This window comes from Podarcis tiliguerta, assembly GCF_965153285.1.
Source record: "Podarcis tiliguerta genome assembly, chromosome: 8".
NCBI classification, from domain to species: domain Eukaryota; kingdom Metazoa; phylum Chordata; class Lepidosauria; order Squamata; family Lacertidae; genus Podarcis; species Podarcis tiliguerta.
The window spans coordinates 66,596,742-66,621,315 of NC_139541.1; the positions used below are offsets into that span (position 1 = coordinate 66,596,742).

At 46.2% G+C, this 24,574-nt stretch overlaps 1 protein-coding gene across 8 annotated transcripts in view; it reads left to right on the forward strand.

The window, feature by feature from the left end:
• Positions 1–24,574, forward strand: part of HIVEP3 (HIVEP zinc finger 3) — a 239,977-nt gene that overhangs the window by 200,917 nt on the left and 14,486 nt on the right. For all 8 annotated transcript variants that reach the window (XM_083454680.1, XM_083454685.1, XM_083454679.1 and 5 more), the window contains one exon: positions 14,293–14,468. In XM_083454680.1, the coding sequence (XP_083310806.1) occupies positions 14,293–14,468 (176 nt within the window). The remainder of the gene's footprint in view (positions 1–14,292; positions 14,469–24,574) is intronic.

Below are 24,574 nucleotides of genomic sequence, written 5' to 3' on the forward strand. Positions count from 1 at the left end.
TTTAATGATAGTTTGGACATTACAGGCAGTGCAGGGTGCAGCTTCTTGGTTGCTTGTGTTGGCCAAGCGATAGGAGCATGTAGCACTGGTCCCATACCAGTTGGTTGCCCATGCATTTGTGGGCCCAGTTTAAAGTGCTGGTTGTTACATTTGGAGCCCCAAATTATTCAGAATCAGGTTGTTTGAAGGGCTGCCTGCACCTGTAAAAATTATACCCAGTCCTAACATTAACAGTCCTGCTCATTGACCCGCCATTAAGATCCATCCTGTTGATGTGCACAAGGGACAAGGCCTTTTCAGTGGTGTCACCATCATGGTGGAACTCCCTCCTATGGGATGTGTGTTTGGCTCCCTCACTGACTGTTTTTAAATGGACCTTCAGGACATGGCTGTGCCAGTCTGCTTTTCACTGAATAATCATGCTGGCATTCTGAAGCTGTGATTTTTTAAAAACTATCATACTTATTTATTTATTTGGAATAAATTTGTGGGGGTTTTATGCAGCTAGCTTAATTAGTTGTGTTTTCAGTGTATTTATTTGTAAACAGTTATGAGAGGGGCTTCTCTTGCCTGGAAAGAGAGTAGATAACAATGATTTAAATCAAACTATGGTTTGATCCAACTATGGTTTGTCCAAACCAGGATTGGAGTGGAGGTGCACAAGCATTCCTCCCTTTGACCCCCAAATGAATTGGGGACCCTTCCAGCCTTCCACCTGAACTTAGAAAACTTTGAAGGGAAGTTGGGGTTGAGGTTTACATGAAGGCTCCAGAGGGGCATGATTCCCAGTGGGCTGCCCAAGAAAGGACTGGGTGCAGAGGCTGACTGCCCACTGAATTTCTTTGCTGTCTGCAGAGGAGATGACCAGGGTGAGGGGAGCTTGTCACATCAGGAGGGGGCTTCTTCACCAGCCAGATTGCTCTCTGCCTCTTGGCTTTCCCCCTCTCCTGCTTCAGGGTCTGATTCTGGACTTCTCTCTGCCAGAGACTCCTTGCTCACTAAACCTTGTTACCTTCACAGCTCCCACCACCTCCTCCTTCCAGGCTTCTCTCTTCTCCCTCTGACCACTCATCACCATCCCACCAACAATCCCCAGCCTTCTTCCCTTGGGGGTTCCCCACCTAGTGCCTCCCACCATTCCTCTGTGTCCATGACTCTGGTTAACCCTGGGCCAGTCACTGCTTCTCAGCTCACACTGCCTAGCAGGGTTGTTGTGTGGATAAAATGGGAATGTGGAGAGAACCCATACATTGCCTTGAACTTCTTGGAGGAAAGGTGGGATAGTGAATATGAGTAAATAAAAATTGAGGCAGGCAGTCCACTTGAGATGAGCTGTCCTTCTCCCCTTCAACTTCACAATTCCATGATTTTGCTCAAGGAAACTGAGCGGGACTGTTTGCTGCCTTGAGCAGCCTGACTCAGTTTCTCTGGAAACCCTTAGAGGTGTGGGGAGAAGTGTGGCGTTTGCCCTCCTAGGTGTGTGACATCATACTGGGTTCATAGGGAAAGGGTTAACTAATTGTAAAATGACTAACCAATAGGAACCCAAGGAGAGGAGTTAGAGTTAGAGTTGTTAAGAAGTCAGTCTAGAGTTAGAGAAGAGACGGAGAGGATAAGTCTGTGGGTTGGGCTAGTCTGATGTGAGAGAGTGAGTGAATCTGTTAAGAGGAGTCAGTCAAACAGTTGAGCTATTCAGTCAGAAGTTATTAGGAAGGTATAGGCTGGTAAAGAAACTAAAGTTAAGAAACTGACAAGAATATTATCTGAGAAACCATAAACTTGTTAATACTTATAAAATAAACTTGTTTATTTGGTTCAATTTTAACAACTGTCTGGACTCTGTGTACCCGAGAGTAACGGGTTGGTGGCAGCGGGGAAGCGAGCACAGTGGTGGCACAGGGATCAATAAACCATTAAACGTCCGGGGACCCTGTATGATCGCCACAAGGAAGAAGAGGGATTGGATCATAGCAGGTGAGGCAAGGAGGGAGGGAGGGAGGGAGGGAGGGGGGAAAGTGTTGAAGCCCCAAGGCACCTGTGGCGAAACTAGGTTAGCTGTGACCTCTAATGTTCTCCCATTGGAAAGAATGCATAAGGACTGTTGACTTGGCAAAATCATTTTTAGGAAAAAATAAATGTGAGCCATTAGCTCATCATAAAGATGTTAAGGGTAGGGAGGAGACTGTAGCTGCTGGAATGTGGCTTGTTACTCTTGGTGAGATTATATAATGTTGTTGTCCCCCTGTCAAACAGGAGGTTGTCGTCTTATTCTCAAGCGTGTGTTTTGTCGTGGGTGACAGCCGTTCCATTCTATCCCTGGACAACCCAGAACATGTCTGGGTTATGCAAGACGTCAGGAGCGATAGCGGCTGGTTGCTTCTGCGTCAGGCAGCCTCTCTGGGCCTGTGTCACTAGGGCAGCTGAAAACTGTTAACATGAAGAGTCCCATCTGGAATTGTGAATCTGGTTCGCAAACTGTGGCTTCATTCATCTGGCTTCTGGCTAGGCCACAGATGCTTCTGTCAAGGCAAATCCCTTCCGCACAGATGACAGACTCTTTGTGTGTGTTTGTGGCTGCTCTTGGTGACTGGGAAAGAAGCAGATTTTGGGGAAGAGAATATCAGGTGATTGCAAGATTGCATACTCTTCCATAATGCAAGATGAGCAGATAACAGGCATCTGCCCTGCACAGGGCAGTTCTTGGGGGACGTTGATCATCTTGTTTTGCCTCCACACCAGTTCCTTGTTTGTCTCTCCACTGCGGATGAGAGGAACAGCAGCAGCTGAGTGGTGAAGTTCCTGGTCCTGGGTTCAATCCCCAGCATCTCCTCGTAGGGCTGGAAAAAACCACTTTTTGAAACAGCAGGGAGTTCCTTCCCCCATCAGTGCAGAACAGCCTTCCCTAGCTTGGGCCACATTCGTGACATACATTTAGAACACTATGGTGACACTTTAAACATTCATGACTTCCCCTAAAGAATTCTGGGAATTGTAGTCTGCTAAGGGTGCTGAGAGTAGTCAGGAGACCCCCTTTCCCTTCACAGAGCTACAATTCCCAGAGTACCTTGTGTTCCACTCTGGGAATTGTACCTCTGTGAGAGAAATGGAGATCTTCTAACCCTCCATACCTTTAACAAACTACAGCTCCCTTGTTTGCCATATTCTGAATCACATCAGTAAATTTATTTATTTATTGGTATTACAGTGGTACCTCTAGATACAAACGGGATCCATTCTGGAGCCCCGTTCGCATCTAGAGGTAAACGTAACTAGTGATGGCATGTCTGCGCACGCGCATGTCACTTTTCACCACTTCTGCGCATGTATGTGATGTCATTTTGAGCGTCTGCACATGCGCAAGCGGCGAAACCCGGAAGTAAGGCACACCATTACTTCTGGGTTGCTGCAGAGCGCAACTCGAACGCGCTCAACTCAAAGCGTCTTCAACCTGAGGTATGACTGTAATTTCATAAAATTTATATAGCACTTGATTGTAAAAACAACAGCAACAACCCTCAGTGTGTTTTACAGGAAGAATAAAACAGTAAAATTATCTGTAAAAACAGTTAAAACCAGGTTTTTAAAACATTCTAAAATAATTAAAGTCAGCAATAAGCTAAAAGCACATTAAAACATATGTCTGCATTCTACATATCTGGGCAAGCTTGTCTAAACAAAAATGTTTTTGCTTCTTTACCTTTTTGTCACCAATAAGGCTTGCCCCCGTCGCTTCATTTTGTGAGAGTTGGGTTAATGTGTCTCCCTGCAGCTGAATGGGAAAGCTTCCAAGTGGCAATTTCACAGCCCCGCTAAGACCTCACTGGGCAGCTGGCTAGACCCCAGAAGCATTTTTTTCCCATCACTGACCTGGGAATTGTTTCTTGCCTTCCTGCTCACTCAGCAGTCGTGCCCTTCCAACGTGCGAGATCTGCGAGGGATTCCATTCCTGTTTTGTCAAGTTTCCCAGCTGCTTGCGGCTCCGCTCTTGCACGTGGGTGTGGTATAGCATCTGGGAACAGACAGTCTGGCAAAATTCCCTGGCCCTGGGGTTCCCTGTCTGTAGGAATATGACCTGCTCCAATTTGCATCGGAGAGCAATCGCTTGAGAACAACAGAGTCTAATGGGAAGCTAGGTAAATGTTGGTGTGGATGGTTTTTGGGTTTCTGAAGAGCTACGTGGTGCCAATTAAGGAGAGGGGGGAGGAAAGGGCACATTTTACAACCGTTACCTCTCAAATAAACTACCAGAATTGGAGATAAGACTCGTATATTTTGGGGCTCAGAAATACAAGCCTTTGGACTTGTGACGCTCACCCCAAAGGCAAGGTGAGCATTATGTCCCCAACGCTTCTCACTCAGATTTTAATTGGAACTTACTAGAGTAAATACTGCACTCCTTTCCCTCCCAGCCAGCCATACCCCAAATCTGCACCCTCCACACTCTGATGATCCTTCAAGAGACCACATAACACTGGTCCTGAAAGACCTACATTGACTCCCAGTACGTTTCCAAGTACAATTCAAAGTGACCTTTAAAGCCCTAAATGGCCTTGGCCAAGTATACCTGAAGGAGCGTCTCCACCCCCATCATTCAGCCTGGACACTGAGGTCCAGCTCCAAGGGCCTTCTGGTGGTTCCCTTGCTGTGAGAAGTGAGGCTGCAGGGAACCATGCAGAGGGCCTTCTCACTAGTGGCACCCGCCCTGTGGAACGTCCTCCCATCAGATGTCAAGGAAATAAACAACTATCTGACTTTTAGAAGACATCTGAAGGCAGTCCTGATTAGGGAAGTTTTTTATGTCTGATGTTTTATCGTGTTTTTAATATTCTGTTGGGAGCTGTCCAGAGCGGCTGGGGAAACCCAGCCAGATGGACGGGGTATTATTATTATTATTTATTATTAATAATAATAAAATTAAATCCCTTTCCTACTTGCCCGCTTAACTCTGCATCTCCAGAGGTGGTGCAAAGTAGAGGGAGGGCAGTCTCTCCCTCTGTTCTGTTCCAAATGTAATATTCCCAAGAACGCCGAATGGCTTGATTTTGTGATGTGGTGCAGAGGGAATGGCTCAACTTAATCCAACCCAATTCAAGCCTGGGAGAGGTTCTTCATTACCTAACTGGGATAAGTGAGCCCCAATGATGCTCTCACCTAAATGGAGGAACACATTGCCAGTTAATTTTAGTTCAGTGTCTACCTCTTTCTGCCAAGGCTAATGTGGAGGTTATCACAATTCAGTCCCTGGCATCTCCAGCTACAGGTGGTGGTCTAGAGACACCTGTTCCCCTGTTCCCAGTGTGGTGTAGTGGTTAACAGCAGTAGACTCGTAATCTGGTGAAGCGGGTTCGATTCCCCGCTCCTCCACATGCAGCTGCTGGGTGACCTTGGGCTAGTCACACTTCTCTGAAGTCTCTCAGCCCCACTCACCTTACAGAGTGTTTGTTGTGGGGGAGGAAGGGAAAGGAGAATGTTAGCCGCTTTGAGACTCCTTCGGGTAGTGATAAAGCGGGATATCAAATCCAAACTCCTCCTTGCTATAGTGCCCAGAGTGGCTTAACAGTCAAGCCCTCTTCCCAGGGATTTCTGGGAACTGTGGTTCTCTGAGAGGAAAACGGGTGTCCTAACAAGTTAAATAACTACATCTCCCAGGATTCTTTGGGGGGAAGCCACAGCTGTGGGATGGTACTGCTTTAGATGTATAATGCAGATAGGCCCCAGGTTGAAATGGGAGCAGACCACTCACAAACTAATGCAAGGGTGAGGGGGGCATCTCTCTCTCTCCCTCTGTCCTTATTTCTTGGGGGGGGGATCTATCAGGAGTGGCATGCAAGGAGTGGGTGGGGCCAAAACAGCAGGTGGCATGGGCCGGGTGAGAGCCCAAAGTAGGTAGGATGCCCTATTTCTGTTTGCTACCTCCTTTTCCAATCCTGTTCTGCCATATTTGGACATCATAGGAAAGCCCAACTTGTTCCAACCAGAGAGCCCAGAGCAATTGGGAAAGAGAGAGTCCTGTCATGGCTAAAATGGCCGCTGTTTCTTTAATGCTAATAAAGCTGGGTCAGCATGAGTCAGCGGCCTGCACCAGGTTGTACAGTGGTGCCCCGCAAGACGAATGCCTCGCAAGACGGAAAACCCGCTAGACGAAAGGGTTTTCCGTTTTGGAGGTGCTTCGCAAAACGAATTTGCTATGGGCTTGCTTCGCAAGACGAAAATGTCTTGCGAGTTCCTGCAGGGTTTTTTCCTCTCCCCCCCTTTTTCCCAAGCCGCTAAGCCGCTTAACAGCTGATCCGCTAAGCCGCTTAACAGCTGATCCGCTAAGCTGCTTATCAGCTGATCCGCTAAGTCCGCTAAGCCGCTAATAGCGCTAATCCGCTAATGGGCTTGCTTTGCAAGATGAAAAAAAAAGCAAGATAAAGAGACTTGCGGAACGGATTCTTTTCGTCTTGCGAGGCACCACTGTATATATAGAGTGAGAAATGTTAGTTTGGTGAGTTGGTTTGGCTGGTTAGTTAGTTAGTTAGTGAAAGCTGGTAGTGTTGTGTGTCAGTCGCACAAAGACTTTTAAGAATAAAGCACTCTGCAAGGATACTTTTCTCGTGGACTCTTTTATGCCGACAAGGGTCCGAGGACCAGGCTGAGGCAACAAAGGGAGGTCAGAACCTTTTTGTTTTTGCTTTTTACAAACACTGACAAGTCCCAAACACGGCCAGGGCATGCGACTGTGTTTTTCACAGTGATAAGCACACACGGGACTCCAAAGCACTTCGCTCAGGCTAGATCAGACTCCGCCGTTGTGCATTGTGTTGCTGTATCAAAATGCCCCCAGTGGCTTTTTCCAAATGAAGCTGATCCTTCGCCAAGTTTGTCCTAGTCTAGGCTATTTTTGCTGGAGCAGGATTGATCTGCTTCTAAAACTCTCTCTCCTTACCCCACCCCCCAATGTGATGTCTGTGTCTTGCTTTTAAGTCTCTTGGCAGGCACCCAGTCAGCCACAGCTGTGCCACTGCCTTTCTGCAGAATCGCTGCTGGTTCATGAGAGTGCAGGGTGCCAGTATCTTCCTTGACATAGCAAATTCTCATGAAAACCAATGAACCACGTTTAAAAAAAGAAAAGAAAAGGGGATAGGAGAAAGTTTGTGGCCTGTTGTCCGGCAAATGATCTCATTCTTGGCCAGCTGGGGTAGCATAATGATTAACAGTGCAATCCTAGACTCGTCTACTCTGAGCCAAGCTCTATTGAGTTCAATGGGGCTTACACCCAGGTAAGTGAGTATAGGATTGCAACCAAAGAGACTGAGTTATGAAGCAATACCTCCCTGGTTTGAAACTCACTAGGTGACCTTAGGCCAGCTGCTGTTATCTGCAGCCTGGGGATTATATGAGACCTTTGGGTATAGGGCGGTATAGAAAATAACTAACTAACTAACTAACTAACTAACTAACTCACAACACCAACTCACTTCACAGCAGGCATAGGCAAACTCCAGCCCTCCAGCTGTTTTGGGACTACAACTCCCATCATCCCTAGCTAACAGGACCAGTGGTCAGGGATGATGGGAATTGTAGTTCCAAACATCTGGAGGGCCAGAGTCTGCCTATGCCTGCTTTACAGGTTTGCTTTAAGGCCCTACTGGTGTTGATGGACTACAGCTCCCATAATCCTTGACCCTTGGCCATGCGTGTTGGGGTTGAGAGGAGCCAGAGTCCAACAGCATCTGAGTGGGACAGGATCCCCATCTGTGCTGTAAGACACTCATGTGAAACGTTCTGAAGACTTAAAAGTACTATACAAATGTTAAGGGCTGTTACGCCAATAATAATAATAATAATAATAATAATAATAATAATAATAATTGTACCCCACCCATCTGACTGTGTAGCCCCAGCCACTCTGTGATTATTAATGTTTGTAAACTTAAAAATGCTCACTTTTAAGTAGCCCTAAATGTAGCAATATTTGGAGGGCACTAGGTTGCGGAAGCCTGCTTTAAATATATTCTGTTTTGTTAAACTTAGCAACTTAATGTGTCACAGCATGCTTCCTCCTTTACACTTAACCATGGGTTGGTTTGGCTTAGCATTAACATGCAAACTGAGGATGCTTTCTGATTGCACTTTATTTCGTTTTCCTGACTTTTCCTTGCCTTATAATTTTTGCCTTTTATGTGATGTTTTACGTGACGTACCGTATTTTTCGCCCTATAGGACGCATTTTCCCCCCTCCAAAAATGAAGGCGAAATGTGTGTGCGTCCTATGGGGCGAATGCAGGCTTCCGCTGAAGCCTGGAGAGCGAGAGGCGTCGGTGCGCACCGACCCCTCTCGCTCTCCAGGCTTCAGGAAGCTATCCGCAAGCCTTGCTAGCCCAGCGGGAGTTCCCGCGGGCTCACAAGGCTTGCGGGAGGCAGCCTGCAGCCTGAAGCACGGGGCACCCTCCGGAGGACGCCGCTTGCTTCGGGCAGGTGTCCACAAGCCTTGCGTGCCTGTGGGGAGTTCCCGCGGGCTCACAAGGCTTGCGGGAGGCAGTCTGCAGCCTGAAGCACGGGGCACCCTCCGGAGGACGCCACTTGCTTCGGGCAGGTGTCCACAAGCCTTGCGTGCCCGTGGGGAGTTCCCGTGGGCTCGCAAGGCTTGCGGGGGGGGGGTCCCGCGGGCTCGCAAGGCTTGCGGGCAGCAGCCTGCAGCCCGAAGCACGGGGCACCCTCCGGAGGGCACCCCGTGCTTCGCGCAGGTGTCTGCAAGCCTTCCAAGCCCGGCGGGAGTTGCCGCCGGGCTTGCAAGGCTTGCGGATAGCAGCCTGTTCTAGAGGCTGGGGTCGCGGGAAGCTCGGGCTTCCCCCGCCCCAGCCCCGCAGCTGGGGGGGAGGTAATTTTTTTTATTCATTCCCCCCCCCAAAAAAAACGAGGTGCGTCCTATGGACCAGTGCGCCCTATAGGGCGAAAAATACGGTAAGTGCCACTTCTGAAACTCTAGCAGAATCCAACGCTTATTTTCATGTTACTTTCTCCCCGAACAAAATACGCTTGCAACCCCGTTAACCCAACAAATTGTGGGAGTTTGTGCTGTGATTTCCTCACAGTTTTCATGTGTCATGCCACTCCCACTCACGTGCCAAAAATTGGCCCGGTATCCCAGCATATGGTTCTTTCCTGCCATTTTCACGAGTGAATCATGGGGGAACAGAAGCACTCGTGTGCAGAGAGGGTGACGCATCATAGAGGGCAGAACATCAATGATAAAAGACCCCAATTCCACAATGCAGCAGGTAATGCAATGTAAAATAAACAGTGGAAATCGTGACAGAACCACTACCATTGTACTCAGGAGGACTCATGCAATAATCCCCACCTGAGTCACACAAAACTCTTCTTTTTCAGTACAGCAACAGTTCTGCATGACATGGTTCGAGCACCTTCTTTTCTTCTGTAGTCAAATCTAATTGTGTGCTTTTAAAATGTTGTTTTCCTTTAATCCTTGTTTAGTCATGCACACACATCTTTCCCACTTTTCTGACCACAGAATAAATGAGCTGGAGAAGGAACAGCTCTTTTTAGTAAGGCCCAGATAAAAAAAAAAAACGGCAATGCCAGGAGATGTTGTCTGTTGATAGCGCTAATGGAGCTGACACAGGACTCCGGCATAACAAAGGCATGGCTCATAAAGGGTCCATGTCAGAGAGTAATTACGAGTAATACAAGAACAAGGCAGCTGTAAATGGAGTCCTATGATTGATTGCCAGGGGGCAAATGCCTGAGCAGTGCAGGAGGCCTTGCGTGATAGTTGAAGCAGGTTCATTGAGATGTAGGCAGCAGCCGTCTCATTCATTCATTTTATTTTATTTTAATGTCTGCGTTGCTTTTCATTAAACATTCTGGAGCGACGCACTGTGCAAAGGTTAAAGAAGAACTTTCAAACATGTAGGATAAATCCATTCTAAAGATTCCATAAGTGTAAAACAGACCATAAATAAATAAATAAATAAATAAATGGCAGCAAGACTGTCCAGTGTCAAATGTTCACCTTTGTGGAGGAATATGGTGATACCTTGGTTCTCAACCTTAATCCGTTCCAGGAGTCCGTTCCACTCCCGAAACAGTTCGAATACCAAGGAGCGGCTTCCGATTGGCTGCAGGAGCTTCCTGCACTTAAGCAGAAGTCATGTTGGACATTCGGCTTCCGAAAAACGTTCACAAACTGGAACACTTACTTCCGGGTTTGCGGCATTCGGGAGCTGATTTGTTTGACAACTAAGCCGTTCGAGAACCAAGGTACCACTGTATAGGTAAAGGTAAACACAGGGACAGAGGAAGGGGGGCGGTGAGGGAGCATGCTCGAGCCACACATCTCCCCTGGGAGTGACATGGTGGCTTGGGCGCCCGCAGGCCCTGCACTGCCCCAAATGGTCTGCCCACCACCTCCCCCTCAGCTGTAGGGCGGCTGAATGGGAGGAGACAGGCAGACTCCTCTGAGGGCCCACAAAGCGTCCTGCCCCAGCTTGCCCCACCCTGCGGGCAGCTGCCCCCCCCCCCCCAGACACAGGGCGCACGCTCCACCCCAGACGCCCAATCGGCTTGCTCCGCCGCTGGGTAAAGGACTCCTGGACGGTTAAGTCCAGTCAAATTTGACTATGAGGCGTGGCGCTCATCTTGCTTTCAGGCCGAGGGAGCCGGCCTTTGTCCACAGACAGCTTTCTGGGTCATGTGGCCAGCATGACAAAACTGCTTCTGGCACAACGGGACACCGTGACAGAAATCGGAGCGCACGGAAACGCCCCCCTCCATAGGAGGAATGGAGGACAACCCCTTTAAGCCCCTGGAGGTTGCTGCAGCTCAGGTTGCTGAGGTTTTAGGTGGCTCAGGCTTGGACTGCTCGTCCCCCCTGCCCCGTGCCTCTTTCCCCGGCTCGGGCTGGCAGCGGATCGGGCTGTCCTATTTTTTCCTCTTCAGGATTTGGCAACCCTACATGCTTTATCTGAGAAATGTTGGAGGATGTGAGATGGGTTCTTGAACTCTGAGAATGTCTCTTGCTTGACTGGATAGAGGGGGATGTGTGAGTGTGTGTGGAAACCAGCCACTGTCACGTGACCCATAGCAAGTTGGCTAGGAAGGAAAGCAACCCCCAGGATGAAAAAAGGTGTGCCCTCCTTGCTTCAGGCCCTTCAGTGCAGGGGACTGGAGGATTCTTTCTGAGGCGATGTTGGGAAAGTCTGGGAAGATTTGCGGGAGAATTGGTAAAAGAGATGTAGCCAATTTTAATGGCTTATTTGCCATTGTGGCTGCATCTGCTCTTTACATTTAAGGTACTTTTATTATGCGGGTGACGCTGTGGTCTAAACCACTGAGCCTCTTGGGCTTGCCGATCAGAAGGTCGGCAGTTCAAATCCCCGTGACGGGGTGAGCTCCCATTTCTCGGTCCCTGCTCCTGCCAACCTAGCAGTTCAAAAGCATGTCAAAGTGCAAGTAGATAAATAGGTACCGCTCTGGCGGGAAGGTAAACAGTGTTTCCGTGTGCTGTTCTGGTTCACCAGAAGTGGCTTAGTTATGTTGGCCACATGACCCAGAAGCTGTACACCGGCTCCCTCGGCCAATAAAGCGAGATGAGCGCCGCAACCCTAGAGTCGGTCACAACAGGACCTAATGGTCAGGGTTCCCTTTACCCTTTACCTTTAACACCTCTCAGCACCCTTGACAAACTACAGCTCCCCGAATTCTATAGGGAAACCATGGCTGTTTAAAGTATCATCACAGTGATTTAAATGTATGGTGTGAATGTGACAGTGCCTGGGTGGAAGTTACCCTGAGAATTTTGCGCAGGCTTAGTGAGCTCCTTGGATGAAAGACTGGGGACAATTGAATGAATAAATATCCTTGGGCCCTGGCTGACATTTGCTCTGGGTTTTTGTTTGTTCATAGCCGCCTATTATACTAATGTCCCATTTGAAATAAATTTACAACTCCTCCACAAATTATGAGTTGCATTCATACCTAGCAATTATACCTAGCTTTATTGAAAAGCATTGGCTTTAGAGTCTGCTTTCTCTCTATCGCCTAGTGTCTGACATATCTTTGACATTTACTGGTCGTCTGTTTCCTTGTCTCTTGCAAATACATCACTTGTAAACCAAAACTCAGCACAGAGTGAGACTTCCCCACCACCACCCTGCCGGTGTGAGTTTTGAAGGTTACTTGGTTTTATTAGCCAATATATTTCATCCAGTAATTATGAGTGTTTCAATTTGATTGTCGGGAATGCCCCTCCTTTTTAAAGGATGGGATGGGATAGGATAGGAAAGGAAAGGTTTGAACAACTCTTGAGATGCATATTCTCTTTCAAATATTTGGACACCCAACCCTATTGATATTGTTGGCCAAAGTTGGTGGGGATCTCTTAAATTCAAAGAGGCCAATGATGTTTTTCACTCTGCATTGAAAGCAGGAAAATGGTAGGAAGCAATTGCTTGCATATTTTTTTGCTAACGGCAGCCATCAACTGCTGTGGCATTCCTTTCACGAAAACTGCCAAAATATAATGTGCCTGTATGAATGAAGATTTGGACAAGGGAACTTGAATTGCATGGTGTATCTCAAGAGTGGGGAACCTATTTTTTCAGCTGGAGGGCCGTATTCCCTCCTAGACAAGCTTCTGAGGGCCAGGTGCCAGTGGTGGGCAGGATCAGAGAAAAAGTGGGCAGAGTAACAAATGTGAGTTTTCCCTTTATTCGGCACACAATTTTCACATTACACTGAGCTCAGGTACAAGTTATCTATATGTATGTATGAGTATACACTTTTTGATTTGTACAGCTCAATTGTTTGGACCGTACACTCATTGAATGTAACATGCCCCACAGAGGGTTGGACTAGATGACCCTTGTGGTCCCTTCCAACTATCCAATGCTACAATTCTGTGAGCAACCTTACAGTAAACACAGTGTGTATACTGTTGATATACACTGTTGATATAGTAAAACACTCAAACAGCTCTCTCTATCCACCACCTTGACAAGCAAAGGGCATTATCAGAGTTCAGGGACACATTCCAGCTAGGCTAAAACACTTGGGGGTGAAGCAGGACCAAGGAGGGGGCTTGGCAACAGTTCCAAGGGCCGGATAGAGGTGCCTGGAGGGCCATGTTCAGTCCCTGGGCCAGAGGTTCCGCACCCCAGCTTAGCCCAAAGCTAACTATGTTTACAGGTCTGTGATGTCTTTCCCCGATACGTTTTGCTTGAGCTTCCAGCCTCAGGTTACCAGACGTCCCCGTTTCCCGGGGACAGTCCCCGGATTTACAAATCAGTCCCCATACAAAATCCACTGAAGTTGTAAAGTGTCCCTGGATTCATTGGGGGAAAAAATCGGGTAACCTTATTCTAGCCGCAAGTGTCAGATCATCATGCCTTTAATATTTAGGCGTTAATCAGAAGGTGATGTAGCTGTAGAAAGTGTTCTTATATTGCATGTGGCCAAATGAAATTTGAGGTGGCAGGTGTTTGTTAGGAAAGTGAAAGGCAGTACTTTAGTGCTGTAGACCTGTGTGTGCAATCATGGGCATGCTGTTCCCATTCTGCCAGGGAGACCAGTTTGAGCATTCATTTAGAATGCTTTTGATCTTCTTCTTCCACAGAGGTTGAGTTGCCCCATTTGGTTCTCCCACTGGCTGGTTTCTTCCTTCATAACTGAGCTTCATGATTGAGTGTGGACTTGAACCCTGTCCCTTTGGTTCTTGGCACACCAATTCAGGGATAGTCAATGCAGTGCCTTCCAGAAGTTGTTGGATCCCAGCTCCCATCAATGTGACCAATGGTCAGGGATGATGGGAGTCGCACACTGCTTTGGTTGCCCCTGCATAACTGCTCCACCACACTGGCTTTCTCCAAAATGGAAAAGAAAGGAATTTGCCCAAAGATTGGCTCTCTCCATTAAGAACATAAGAAGAGCCCTACTGCATCCAAATAGCCCAATGCATAGGGGAAGCCCGCAACCAGGACTTGACCACAACAGCATTTCTCCATTCACTGTCCCGCCCATTGAAATGAATGGAAGAGCCATAGATCAAGGAGCGCTCCATCACGCCAGCAGCTCATGATGCTAAATGCTCCCTCCCCACAGAACAACAGCAACATGGAGTTTCGTTTTCCCTTGACTAAACAATGTAGTGAATTTGCTAGCCGAGACTTTTTTGTCTGTGGCTGTGAATGATATGCACTGAGGTTTTGTTTAACTTTAAAGGAGGCTTGTTACGTCTTTAAGGTGGGAATCTTTTTTATTTCTGTTACCATGACACCCTGTTGCTCATAGGTACAAATCAAACGAAGAGTATGTGTATGTGCGAGGCCGTGGACGAGGGAAGTATGTATGTGAGGAGTGTGGAATTCGCTGCAAGAAGCCCAGCATGCTGAAGAAACACATTCGCACGCACACAGACGTCAGGCCATATGTCTGCAAGTACTGTAACTTTGCTTTTAAAACCAAAGGTAAGAACCAGCCAGCTCCACGCTCATCTTCTTAGCACATTTGCTTGCTAGTTGACATTCTCAGCAGGGCTGGGTTGGGGGACGACACCAGTGCAACAGGAAAGGATGCTTGAAATCCTTTGAGGAACCTCTAACTTGGCTGAAGCATGCTAAAGCAAGAGTATGTAACGTGCTATTTTTGCCAGATGGCTTCTGTCAAGAGTTTGCCTGCGGTGTGGTATGAACCGTTCTTGTGCTTTGGCAGAAAGGCAGGTTTGAGCCTTAATTGTGGCTAACACACACACACACACACACATCACCATCCGATATATTCCATGATTGATTGAACAACCAACCAACTAGCTTCAAGAGTGAAGGTGTTTAATAGGGTGGTGATGGGGGTTCCACTGAGTTCCCTCGGGGTTGTTGAGTGTATCTGGTGTGCTTAAAGCAGGGGTTAGCAAACTTTTTCAGCAGGAGGCCAGTCCACTGTCCCTCAGACCTTGTGGCGGGGGTGGACTATATTTTGAAGGGGGGGGGGGGAGAATGAATTACTATGACCCACAAATAACTCAGAGATGCATTTTAAATAAAAGCACACGTTCTACTCATGTAAAAACACCAGGCAGACCCCACAAATAACCCAGAGATGCGTTTTAAATAAAAGGACACATTCTACGCATGTAAAATACGCTGCTTCACGGACCATCCACAGGCCGGATTTAGAAGGCGATTGGGCCGGCTCCGGTTCCTGGGCCTTAGTTTGCCTACCCATGTCTTAAAGCCTTCCTCCTCCCTCACCCCTTACTTCCCTTGTCTGCAAAAATTGTTCCTCCAGAGACTTTACCCCCTCAAACAAATGTGCTTTCAATCCAAAGCCTGTGGGATTGCCAGCTCTTGGGAATGTTGGGTCTCTTCCCACACACCCCATTTTAAAGCTTCCAGCTCCACAGTGTTTCGTTACAATCTCACTTTTCATTTCCTTTTGAGCTAGGGAGGTTCCTCCTAATCTTTCTGGCAGAGATCAGCATGTCTGGGCTGTAACCCTGAGGGTCACAACTCCAGAGGGTAGGAAATCGGGCCAACCCACACAACTGGGATTTAAAAGGAAAAGTCGGGTGGTAGCCAACTTAAAGTTTTGTGAAGAGTAGACCCACTAAAATCCATGGACCTAACTCAGGCCGCTTTCATACCATACATTTAAAAATATTGTCATGCCACTTTAAACAGTCATGGCTTCCCCCTAGGAATTCTGGGGGCTGTAGTTTGTTATGAGTACTGAGATTTGTTAGAAGGCAAATCTCAATTGTCAGAGTTCCCTGGGAAAGAGGGGCTGACTGTTAAACCATTCTGGGACCTGAAGCTCTGTGAGGGGAAAAGGAGTCTCCTAACAACTCTCAGCACCTTCATCAAACTACAGCTCCCAGAATTCTTTGGGGGAAGCCATGACTGTGTATCATAGTGCTTTAAATGTATGGTGTGAATGTGGCCTTGCTGTGTTCATTAATTTCAATGGATCTACTTTGATTAGGACTAATATTGCATACAACCCACTATTACTTACTGAGCATAGCGCCAGCCAGCATATTGTGCTCATAGTGGTCTTTGTAAGCCAAGGGACTTCTGTGCAAGCCCCATCATGCTCAGGGACATAAAGTTCTCCTTTCAGTGGGACATAAGCAGGACAAGTTTCCTGCAAATTGTTCCAGCTGCAATGACCATGTAGCGGCTTAGTCATTCAGTGGAGTCATCCGCTAGGTGGTTCTCAGCATTGCAAACAAATCCTGCAGAAAGTGGAATTTGGCCTGGTGTTGATGTTACACCTCGAGTGGAACTGGAGTGGATTTTCAGCAGGGAGAGTGGAGGAGCTGGCAGGAATCAGTTACAGGTTCTGGCAGGTAACTCTTGTGTCAGGCTTTGGCATTGGGTGACAGCTGGCATTGACGTCCTCCACCACACTTAGAAGACCTTGCCCAGGATATCAGGGAAAGCTACAGACTCCAGTAAAAAAGAAATAGAAGCTTCATTTGGACAGAATCCAAATAGGGGTGGATGAAGCTGTTGTGGAAATTTGAGTGTGCGTTTTTATCTGTGGATCTTCTCCACTGATTCTATCCTCAACCCCCACTTCTAGCTATGAGGAGTAATACCTCAGCAAGGAAGGGCCATGGCTCAGTGATAGAGTATTGCTTTGCTTCCAGAAGCTTCCAGGTTCAATCCCCTGCATCTCCAGGTATGGCCATGAGAGATTTCTTCTCTGAAACCCCAGAGATCCATTTCCAGTCAATGCAGAGAATGTTGATGGCCAACAATCTAACTCAGTATAAGGCAAGTTCCTTTTTTACCATGTTCCCAGTGGTAGTGTGTGCACTTTATGTGCAGATGGTCCCAAGTTTTTGATTTCCATCTACTCTTTATCAAAAGATAGCAGAACTGGGAGAAGCTTCTGCCTGAGACCTTGGGAAAGGTATTGCCAGTCAACAAACAGACTGCTAGCCTAGGCAGAAAGAAGTCCTGATAATTTCCAGGTAGCTTCACCATCGTCATATTCCCCACCACCATCAACTGTTGGGTAAATCAGAAATATATGCACCCTTGTCCAACATCTTCCTTGTGCGAGAAAACAGAAAGGCATCCATGTGCCCTGATCTAGTTTGCTTTCAGGTACTTGAGTTCTGATGTGGGAACTGTGGGGATGTTCAGGGATGCAGGAGAAGGTATATTGTTTATTAATATTCTTCCTAACTTGTGCTAGCAACTTCCTTTACTTAGCGGAGTTTCACATTCCCCTTTTAAATGCACAATGGATAACTGGTTGCAGGTTTGTGTAAGCCCCTCACTATTAGGTTCCTGCTAAGTTCCCTTATATCCCTCTTAAAAGAATAAACATGCCACAATCTTGTATAAAATATAGAAACGAAGTTTACTCACATTCAGTTCACAATTGGATCCCTGAAGGCAGACTTAGTTACAAAGTATATACATGTGGGTCTATCCCATATGGGGATAATCCCAGTGTTGGCTGAGAGCCAACAGAGCATCTCTAGCTAGAAAGCTGCTCCAACGACACAGGAAGTCAAAGAGAGGGAGAGTGCTGCGTGCCTTGTCCTTTTGTTACCTGGACCGGTAAGGTCACGCCCCCCTCTAGTCACATGCAAAGGAAGTATGTCCCAGCCAGGAGGAAACAGGAAGTTCTTGACTGGCTAGACCAAACATTCCCCCCCCCCATGTCCACTCTAGGAAAACAAGGAATGTTGTACTTGACTGCTACTTATGTCTCACATCCCACAAGCACCGAGTTTGCCACCGTTCACTTCAACAGAGGGTACAGATGTGCAAACTTGCCCTTGCTCCTGTCAGCTTGGAAATGTGCAAAGTAATTATTAACAAAGAGAGAAAGAGAAAAATCGGAAATAATGCAGCTTATGATCCAAACCAATTGCATAGTTGGAATTGGCTCCCCACCCCCTCCTGCCATCTCTCCTTGATTCCTCAAATGCTCTTCTCATCAGCCTCCTTAATTCCCAACACCTTTCCCCTTAAATACTTGTTGGCTGACAGGAGGGACACTGGTTCTGTACAAGAAGAAGGAAGGAGGAAGGCTTTCCCCTTCCCTCCTACCTCTAGATGTCCTAGCTATGTTCCATGAGACTAGAGAGAAGGAGGGAGAAAGGGCAGACTACCCTTTTCCTCTCTTCTCATGCTCCACTGCACAGAAGGTGCTGTCTAATAAGACTTTAAATGGGGAAATGGATTAAGGGTTCGCAGTGTAGACAGGTGGGGTGGGAAACCAATATTTAGTCCCTGGTTTGGATTTTAATCTGAGCCAGAGAATAACTCGGTGGCTTGTAAATCCTATGAAGCTTGAATTATGAGCCCCTCAAGCTCTAAGATGAACCTAGAAATTGAAAGCTTTGCTGGCATCTGTAATGGAGGGTTCTAATTTGTGAATGTAAACAAACGCATGTGTCGATGGAGCCCCTCTCTTGAAATGAATGGGGTTATTCTTATTGGTAATTTATCTTTATGCACACATCAAAGGACGCAGAGTTTTGGATCAGAGTCACAGCTCCTACACTCAGTCTAAGCCATTGAATGAATGACCTTTGCAGGCCATTGCTGTGATAGAAATAGTGCTTGGAAAACGAACGTCAGGAAAATAAATCAACACTTTCACAGGCACTTTTTTCTTGAAGCCCAGAGCTGCAGTTAATAAGATCTACTCATGTTACCTGCGTTGTCAAGCTCAACCCATTTTAACAATCTGAATAGTAATGTAATGTGGATCAGCTGATGCCTCATTGCCTCTCGCTGACTGTCTTGTATTAAAATGGGAAATCAAAAAGACTGAGTTTGGGGTCAAATTTGGGTCCTCTCTACATGCTTTGATTTGCACTGTGATTCAACACAGTTAACAAAGAGCTTATTGTGCTGTCTTCTATCTCAGGGCACACGTATGCTACCGATTCAGTCAATCTTTATTATTACCATCACGGATCAGCCACTAAGTTACAATCAGACAAATACGACTTGCAATTTACATGCCAGCAAAAGACTGTTAGGAATTAGCAGCACAGTCAAGGACTAGGCTGTTGTGTGTGCGTTGTTGCACATTCACAGCCATACTTAGAATGGGTTCCTGAGTGCTAGTCTAGTTGGTAAGGAGATTTAACCATCCAATTCCTAAAAATGCATGTTGATGGAGAGAATTTGCCATTTTGGTAGTGATTTCTTTTGTGGAGTGTGACAGAAGGAGGGAGGTGTAAACATCAGAGGTGCCTGGGAATTTAGTTCCACTACAAATTTAAACAGGCACCATAGTTTTTTGATTGCCCTAGCTTCTCCTAAAGAACCAGAGAATTATAGTTTAATGAGTATCAGTAGGATAGGATCACTGAATCTTATTATAGCGACCTGCTTGAGAGCTTGCTTTGAGAGCCGCCACCTGTGAATAGGCTTTGAAATTGGTTTCAGCTTCAAAGTTTTGCTTGCAGATTTGTAGTAGCCAGTAAAAAAAGTCGGAGGTGCAACCCTCCCGTTTCTTAGATTTGGAGATGTGGTGTGTCCGCTGTATTGTCAGCTAGGAAATTGCATGTGTCTGAATTTCCGCATTCTGTGGGGTTGAATTTGCATGAAAGGGGGCTGTCATTCATTTGCACCAACACTGCAATATATGGAGAATGGTTTTCAGGTCAGTTCTCCTCTATCTTTCCAGCACAGCACGAGGCTATAAACCAGGGGCAGAGAACTTGCAGCTTGCAGACCTAACCCGGTCTGTGAGGCCAAGCCACACACCGCTGCCTCTACACTTGAGATCATATGTGGCACCAGGTGTGGGTCAAGGAGAAACACGGCTGGGCCAAATGGGCATTGCAGTCACCGCCAATCAACTGATTGGCAGCACTTGCAGAAACCCTGTGTGTGGTGCTTTGCAAACCCCACGGCTGGGTTTCAAACCATGCAGCCAAAAATGGTCCCTTTACATCATTGCGACATCAGGTGATTGGTAGGAGGCTGGCCCCGCCCACCTGTCAATCCTGCTTCATGGGAGAAATAAAAATCTGGACCGCTGGCTGGATCCCTTTCCCTGCCTCTGCTATAGAGATTCCAAGCCTAATTAAATGCAAAGATTTGTAACCAATCCCCAGTGGGCTTTTCTTCTTTTTAAAGGGAAAAGCAGCTTCTAGAGGAGGCAGTTTGGAGAGAAGTAGTGGGGAGAGATGCTGTTTCCCCCTACCCACCCACCCCACAAGTGCCCCTTCCTAAAGTGCCTTTTAAACAGCTACTGGAGTTCTGTTAGATGCATTTGTGTGTCACGCTGGGGAGAGGCCCTCAGGTAAATTGGAACCATTTAAAATATGATTCATCTTTAGCGGATTGCGAAGATTAAATATAATGGGCCTGTGTTACAAAAGCTGGTAAAAAGCTTATTCTGAGCTGCAAGATTATTTTGGCGCACTCTAACCGCCGCGAAGCACTTCTAAGCTTCCCGGATTGCAATCATAATGTTAAAACACATACTTAATTCTCTGCCCCTGAAATAAATAGGGTTTAAGTGCTTAACAGTAGCTAGTGCATGCCCTTTATCTGTAGCAAACAAGTCTTTTCCTTTTTATCTCTCCCTTGCCCTTTTTCTGTCTCTGTTACAAAAAGGGCCTATTTTTTAAAAAGAAATTCCACCATTCTGCCTTAGAAATGTTTGTTTGAAAGTTCCAAAAGCAAATTACCTGCTTTCTTTTTTTGGGGGAAAAAAGTATCTCATAGAAATTCTATTTAATGTGCTGTTTTGGTCCATCCCCCCCCCCCCAAAGCTCAGCTCTGTACTCTTCAGGTGGTAGTTTTGTGTATGTAAAAAGTTAAAATGTGCACTGCTATACTGGGAACTGCCCCCCACCCAAAGCTTGGGCTGGCCCTTAATTGGCTGAGTTCAAAAAAAAAGTGGAAAGAAGGTGTGCTCTAAGGAGTGTTCCAAATCGTGGGTTGTATCCAATGAAGTTTTACTCAGAGTAGACCCATTGAAATTAATGGGCCTATGTTAGCCGTGTCTATTAATTTCAGTGGGTCCCCTCTAGGTAGGATTAGAAACCCTGTTCCTGTCACTGTCTACTCCCAACAGTTTCATTCAGGCATCACTTATTTTAACATAATGCCCCATCTAAGGTGGCATCAAAGCAAAACAAAATGCATCCCCAAGAAAGAGGAGAATTAGGGCTCAGATTTGCATAGAAGTTGCACCTACTAATTTTATATGCCTTGATGCACGATTAGAAATAATTCCTATAATTTTAATGGAAATGCAGCATAGACCACCATAATGGGGAAGGTTTCGCCAGGTTGCCTGGGGGCCAATTGGCTGCCCAGGTGGTCAATGTTAATGGGCAACATCGAGACCCTTCCCTGTCTCCCTTCTTAGGCCACCCCAAGTCCCATCATCACATAGCAAAAGAAGGAAGTTGCTTTTCAGAAAAGTTAAAGCAGGATTCCTCTACCTGGTACTCTCCAGAGGCTTTGGACTACAATTCCCATCACCCCCCAGCTAGCCATTCAGTGCTGGCTAGGGGCTGATGGGAGATGTAGTTCAGAGCCCCCCGGGAATGCCAGGCTGGGAGGGAATTCTACAATCAGGGAGCAGCTCTCTTTTGTCACCACCAACTGTGCTTTCTGATGTTGATGGGACCAAGATACTCACCTGAGTATCTTAGCACCTAGGCAGATTCATATAGGGAGATGGGGTCTTTCAAGTAGCCTGGGCCCATGAGATTGCACAAAAAAAGAGATGGCAGCTGTACACCCAAATGGTCAGGCAACTGTTGGGCAGGAATCTGAATTTGCCTCTGCATACCAGGATGAAGAACAATCCACTATGCAACAGTGAGAAACATCAGGCTATCCTTAATACCATATTGATTGTCACAGATTTATAAGGAATTTCTACAGGCTCCTCAAATACCCAAGGAACTGGCTAGCCATGCCCCCTACTGAAGAACACTAAGAAAACGATTTTCAATTTTATTTTGAAAGAATGATGGGAATCCCATATGGCAGGCCTGGAAAGAAATTTGGCTTTGTGATTCTCACTTCCCAAAACGATCTGTGAGCCGAAGCACAGCTCTCCTTTAAAAATTCACACTTCTCTGAATTTTGCAACAATAAAAAGAGTCCCAAAATGCACCCGCTAAGGGACACTGTGCACAAAGTGCACATTTTCATGAAAATAACATATATAATAAACACATTATATAAGGCAAAGGTGCATACAAAAAATGTATACTAGAATGCCAATGGTTTTTCGTGAGATCTTTTCATTTTTGAAGATTCAAACTGGAACTGAAATTAAGATTGGGAAAAATGAGAAACAGAGAGAAACTGAAATTGGCAGATTCAACCACCTTTTGTCAAGGGTGGAGAACCTAGTGTTCTTCAGATTCTGTTGGACCTCAGTGCCCGTCAACATGGTCAAGGGTCATCAGTGGCGGAAGGGGCCGTCCAACAACATTTGGAGGGCCACAGGTTCCTCACCTCTTCTTTATGAAAGGTTAGTTGAAAACAGGTAGGGCCATTTTCAGTTAAACCTAAGTCCCCTTCCCTTCTGTGACATTCTGCTTTGCAGGAGAATGAATTTAAATATGCTTTGCCTAAGGTTACAGTTGGGTTCCATGACTTGTAGGTGACATCATTACGCTACTCCTATATCAACCTTAAGGAAGCAGTTAATATAATGTGTTGTCATTGGTGAGAAGTAAGGGGAGAAGGAGGGGCTCCCTTGATATCGTCCAATGTGTCTAGCTTGGCTTCTTACGGATAGCATACTGATGTGCATTTGGGTTATGTCTCCCCTCAACTTTCCTCCATGACCGACCTTTTCCAGCTCTGCAAATAAGATGTCTATCAGGTTCCCTTCCTTTGCATTTGGTTCTGAGAGGAACGGAAAGCACTCCCTGTGCTCGCTAAGCTGCTTTTGAGGTTTAAGGATGCAAAAGCATATTAGCTGTCTCAAGGCAACCGCTTAAGTCCCATGAAAGATGTCTCGACAAAAGAGCTTAAGCAGCTAATAATGTTCATTGACAAGCAGGCAATGATGGAGACCTTTATGTGTGTCTGTGTGGCATGTCTTGACTATGTTGCTGCCGCATGCTTCTAGTCCCTCCTGCTTTTGTTTGTGTGCTGATGGAATTAAAGTTAACCAGTGGAATAGGGCTCGGGACTCTTCGGGGCATGATTGATCTCAATGACAAGCATCCATTTGAATGATGATACTGTCCATTATGAACTCGAATTGGGACAAATTTTAGTCACAGCCGGGGGTTGAGTTTTTAAAATTATTAAAGAAGCAGCTGTGAATGGGTGGCCAAGAGGGCATGGAAAGAGTTGAGATGCAACAGTTTCTTGAACCTTTTTTTTGACCCTGAACCTTTTTTGAATGTGAAATTCGACATTGTGAGAAAACTATTTTGTTTTGAAAAGAATATCATCACATCTACACCATACATTTAAAGCACACTTATACTGTGTTAATAGTCATGGCTTCCACCCAAGAATCCTTGGAACTATCATTTGTCAAGGGTGTTATAGCTCTGTGAGGGGTCTCCAAATTGCCCTCAGCACCTGTAACAAAGTATAGGACACAGGAGCCTGGCTGTTACAACGGTAAGAGTGCTTTAAACAGACGGTGTGAATGTGACTTCTAAGCTGAGGTCAGTGCTCTATGTTGTGGTCAAAGCCACCATCTGAGCTTATCCAGTGTGCTCATGGAGAGCAATTATTCCTATGCTTGACTGCAATTCAGCACTGGACAAACTCCAAATTTCACATGATGATTTCTTTATGACTATGAATCCTGTGAATCCTTTCTCCTTAACACATTTTTCATATGCAAATTTCCTTGTGATCTGTATTAGGGGGAAACAATTATCTGAAAAAAAAAGTAGCAAGAATAACTTGCAGATCATTAACATTTTCAATTTAAAGATGGAGAGATGAGTTCTGAAAGAGGGATTTGTCTGAAACCACAAAATTGAGTCCACTCCTCCTAAGTCCGTTGTCCATAACACCACCTCTTTATCATTTCAGTCAAATGGACCGGAATGACAATATTGGAAAACAATAGTAAACCCTGAGTGTGCATTCTATCACTGCGTTGTGGTTCCTTCCCTAGTAAAGCAGTTGTGATGGTGGCTTTTTACAAGCACCCTCCAGAGAAGTGGGATCCTTATTAGTGCTGAGCTGAAACAGGTCTCATAAGGACCAGTTGGCTGGTTTCCTTTGCTTACTGTAATGTTCCAGTTTTTCGGGTTGCAGGTATTTTGCCAACAGTCAGGAGAGCTTTGGCTATGTCATCTTGTTACAGTGCATTTGGAGAACCAAGCTAGATACTGAGACATACTCAGGAGCTAACGAAACCTTGAAGGAGTTTCACTGAGGACAGGCATGACTTCTTATATTCAGTCTGGTCAGTCCCTGGAAGTGGAGGGGGGAGAGAGGGGTGTGTGTGAGGGGAGAAGGGTAAGGGAGAGAAAGGAAATGTTCTACCATTCTCTTGTTCTTTAACACTCTCTCTTCACTTCTCTCCTTTCATGTACCTGCATTCTCTCTTCCTTGTCAAAAGCTGCCGCATTCCACTTTCCTGT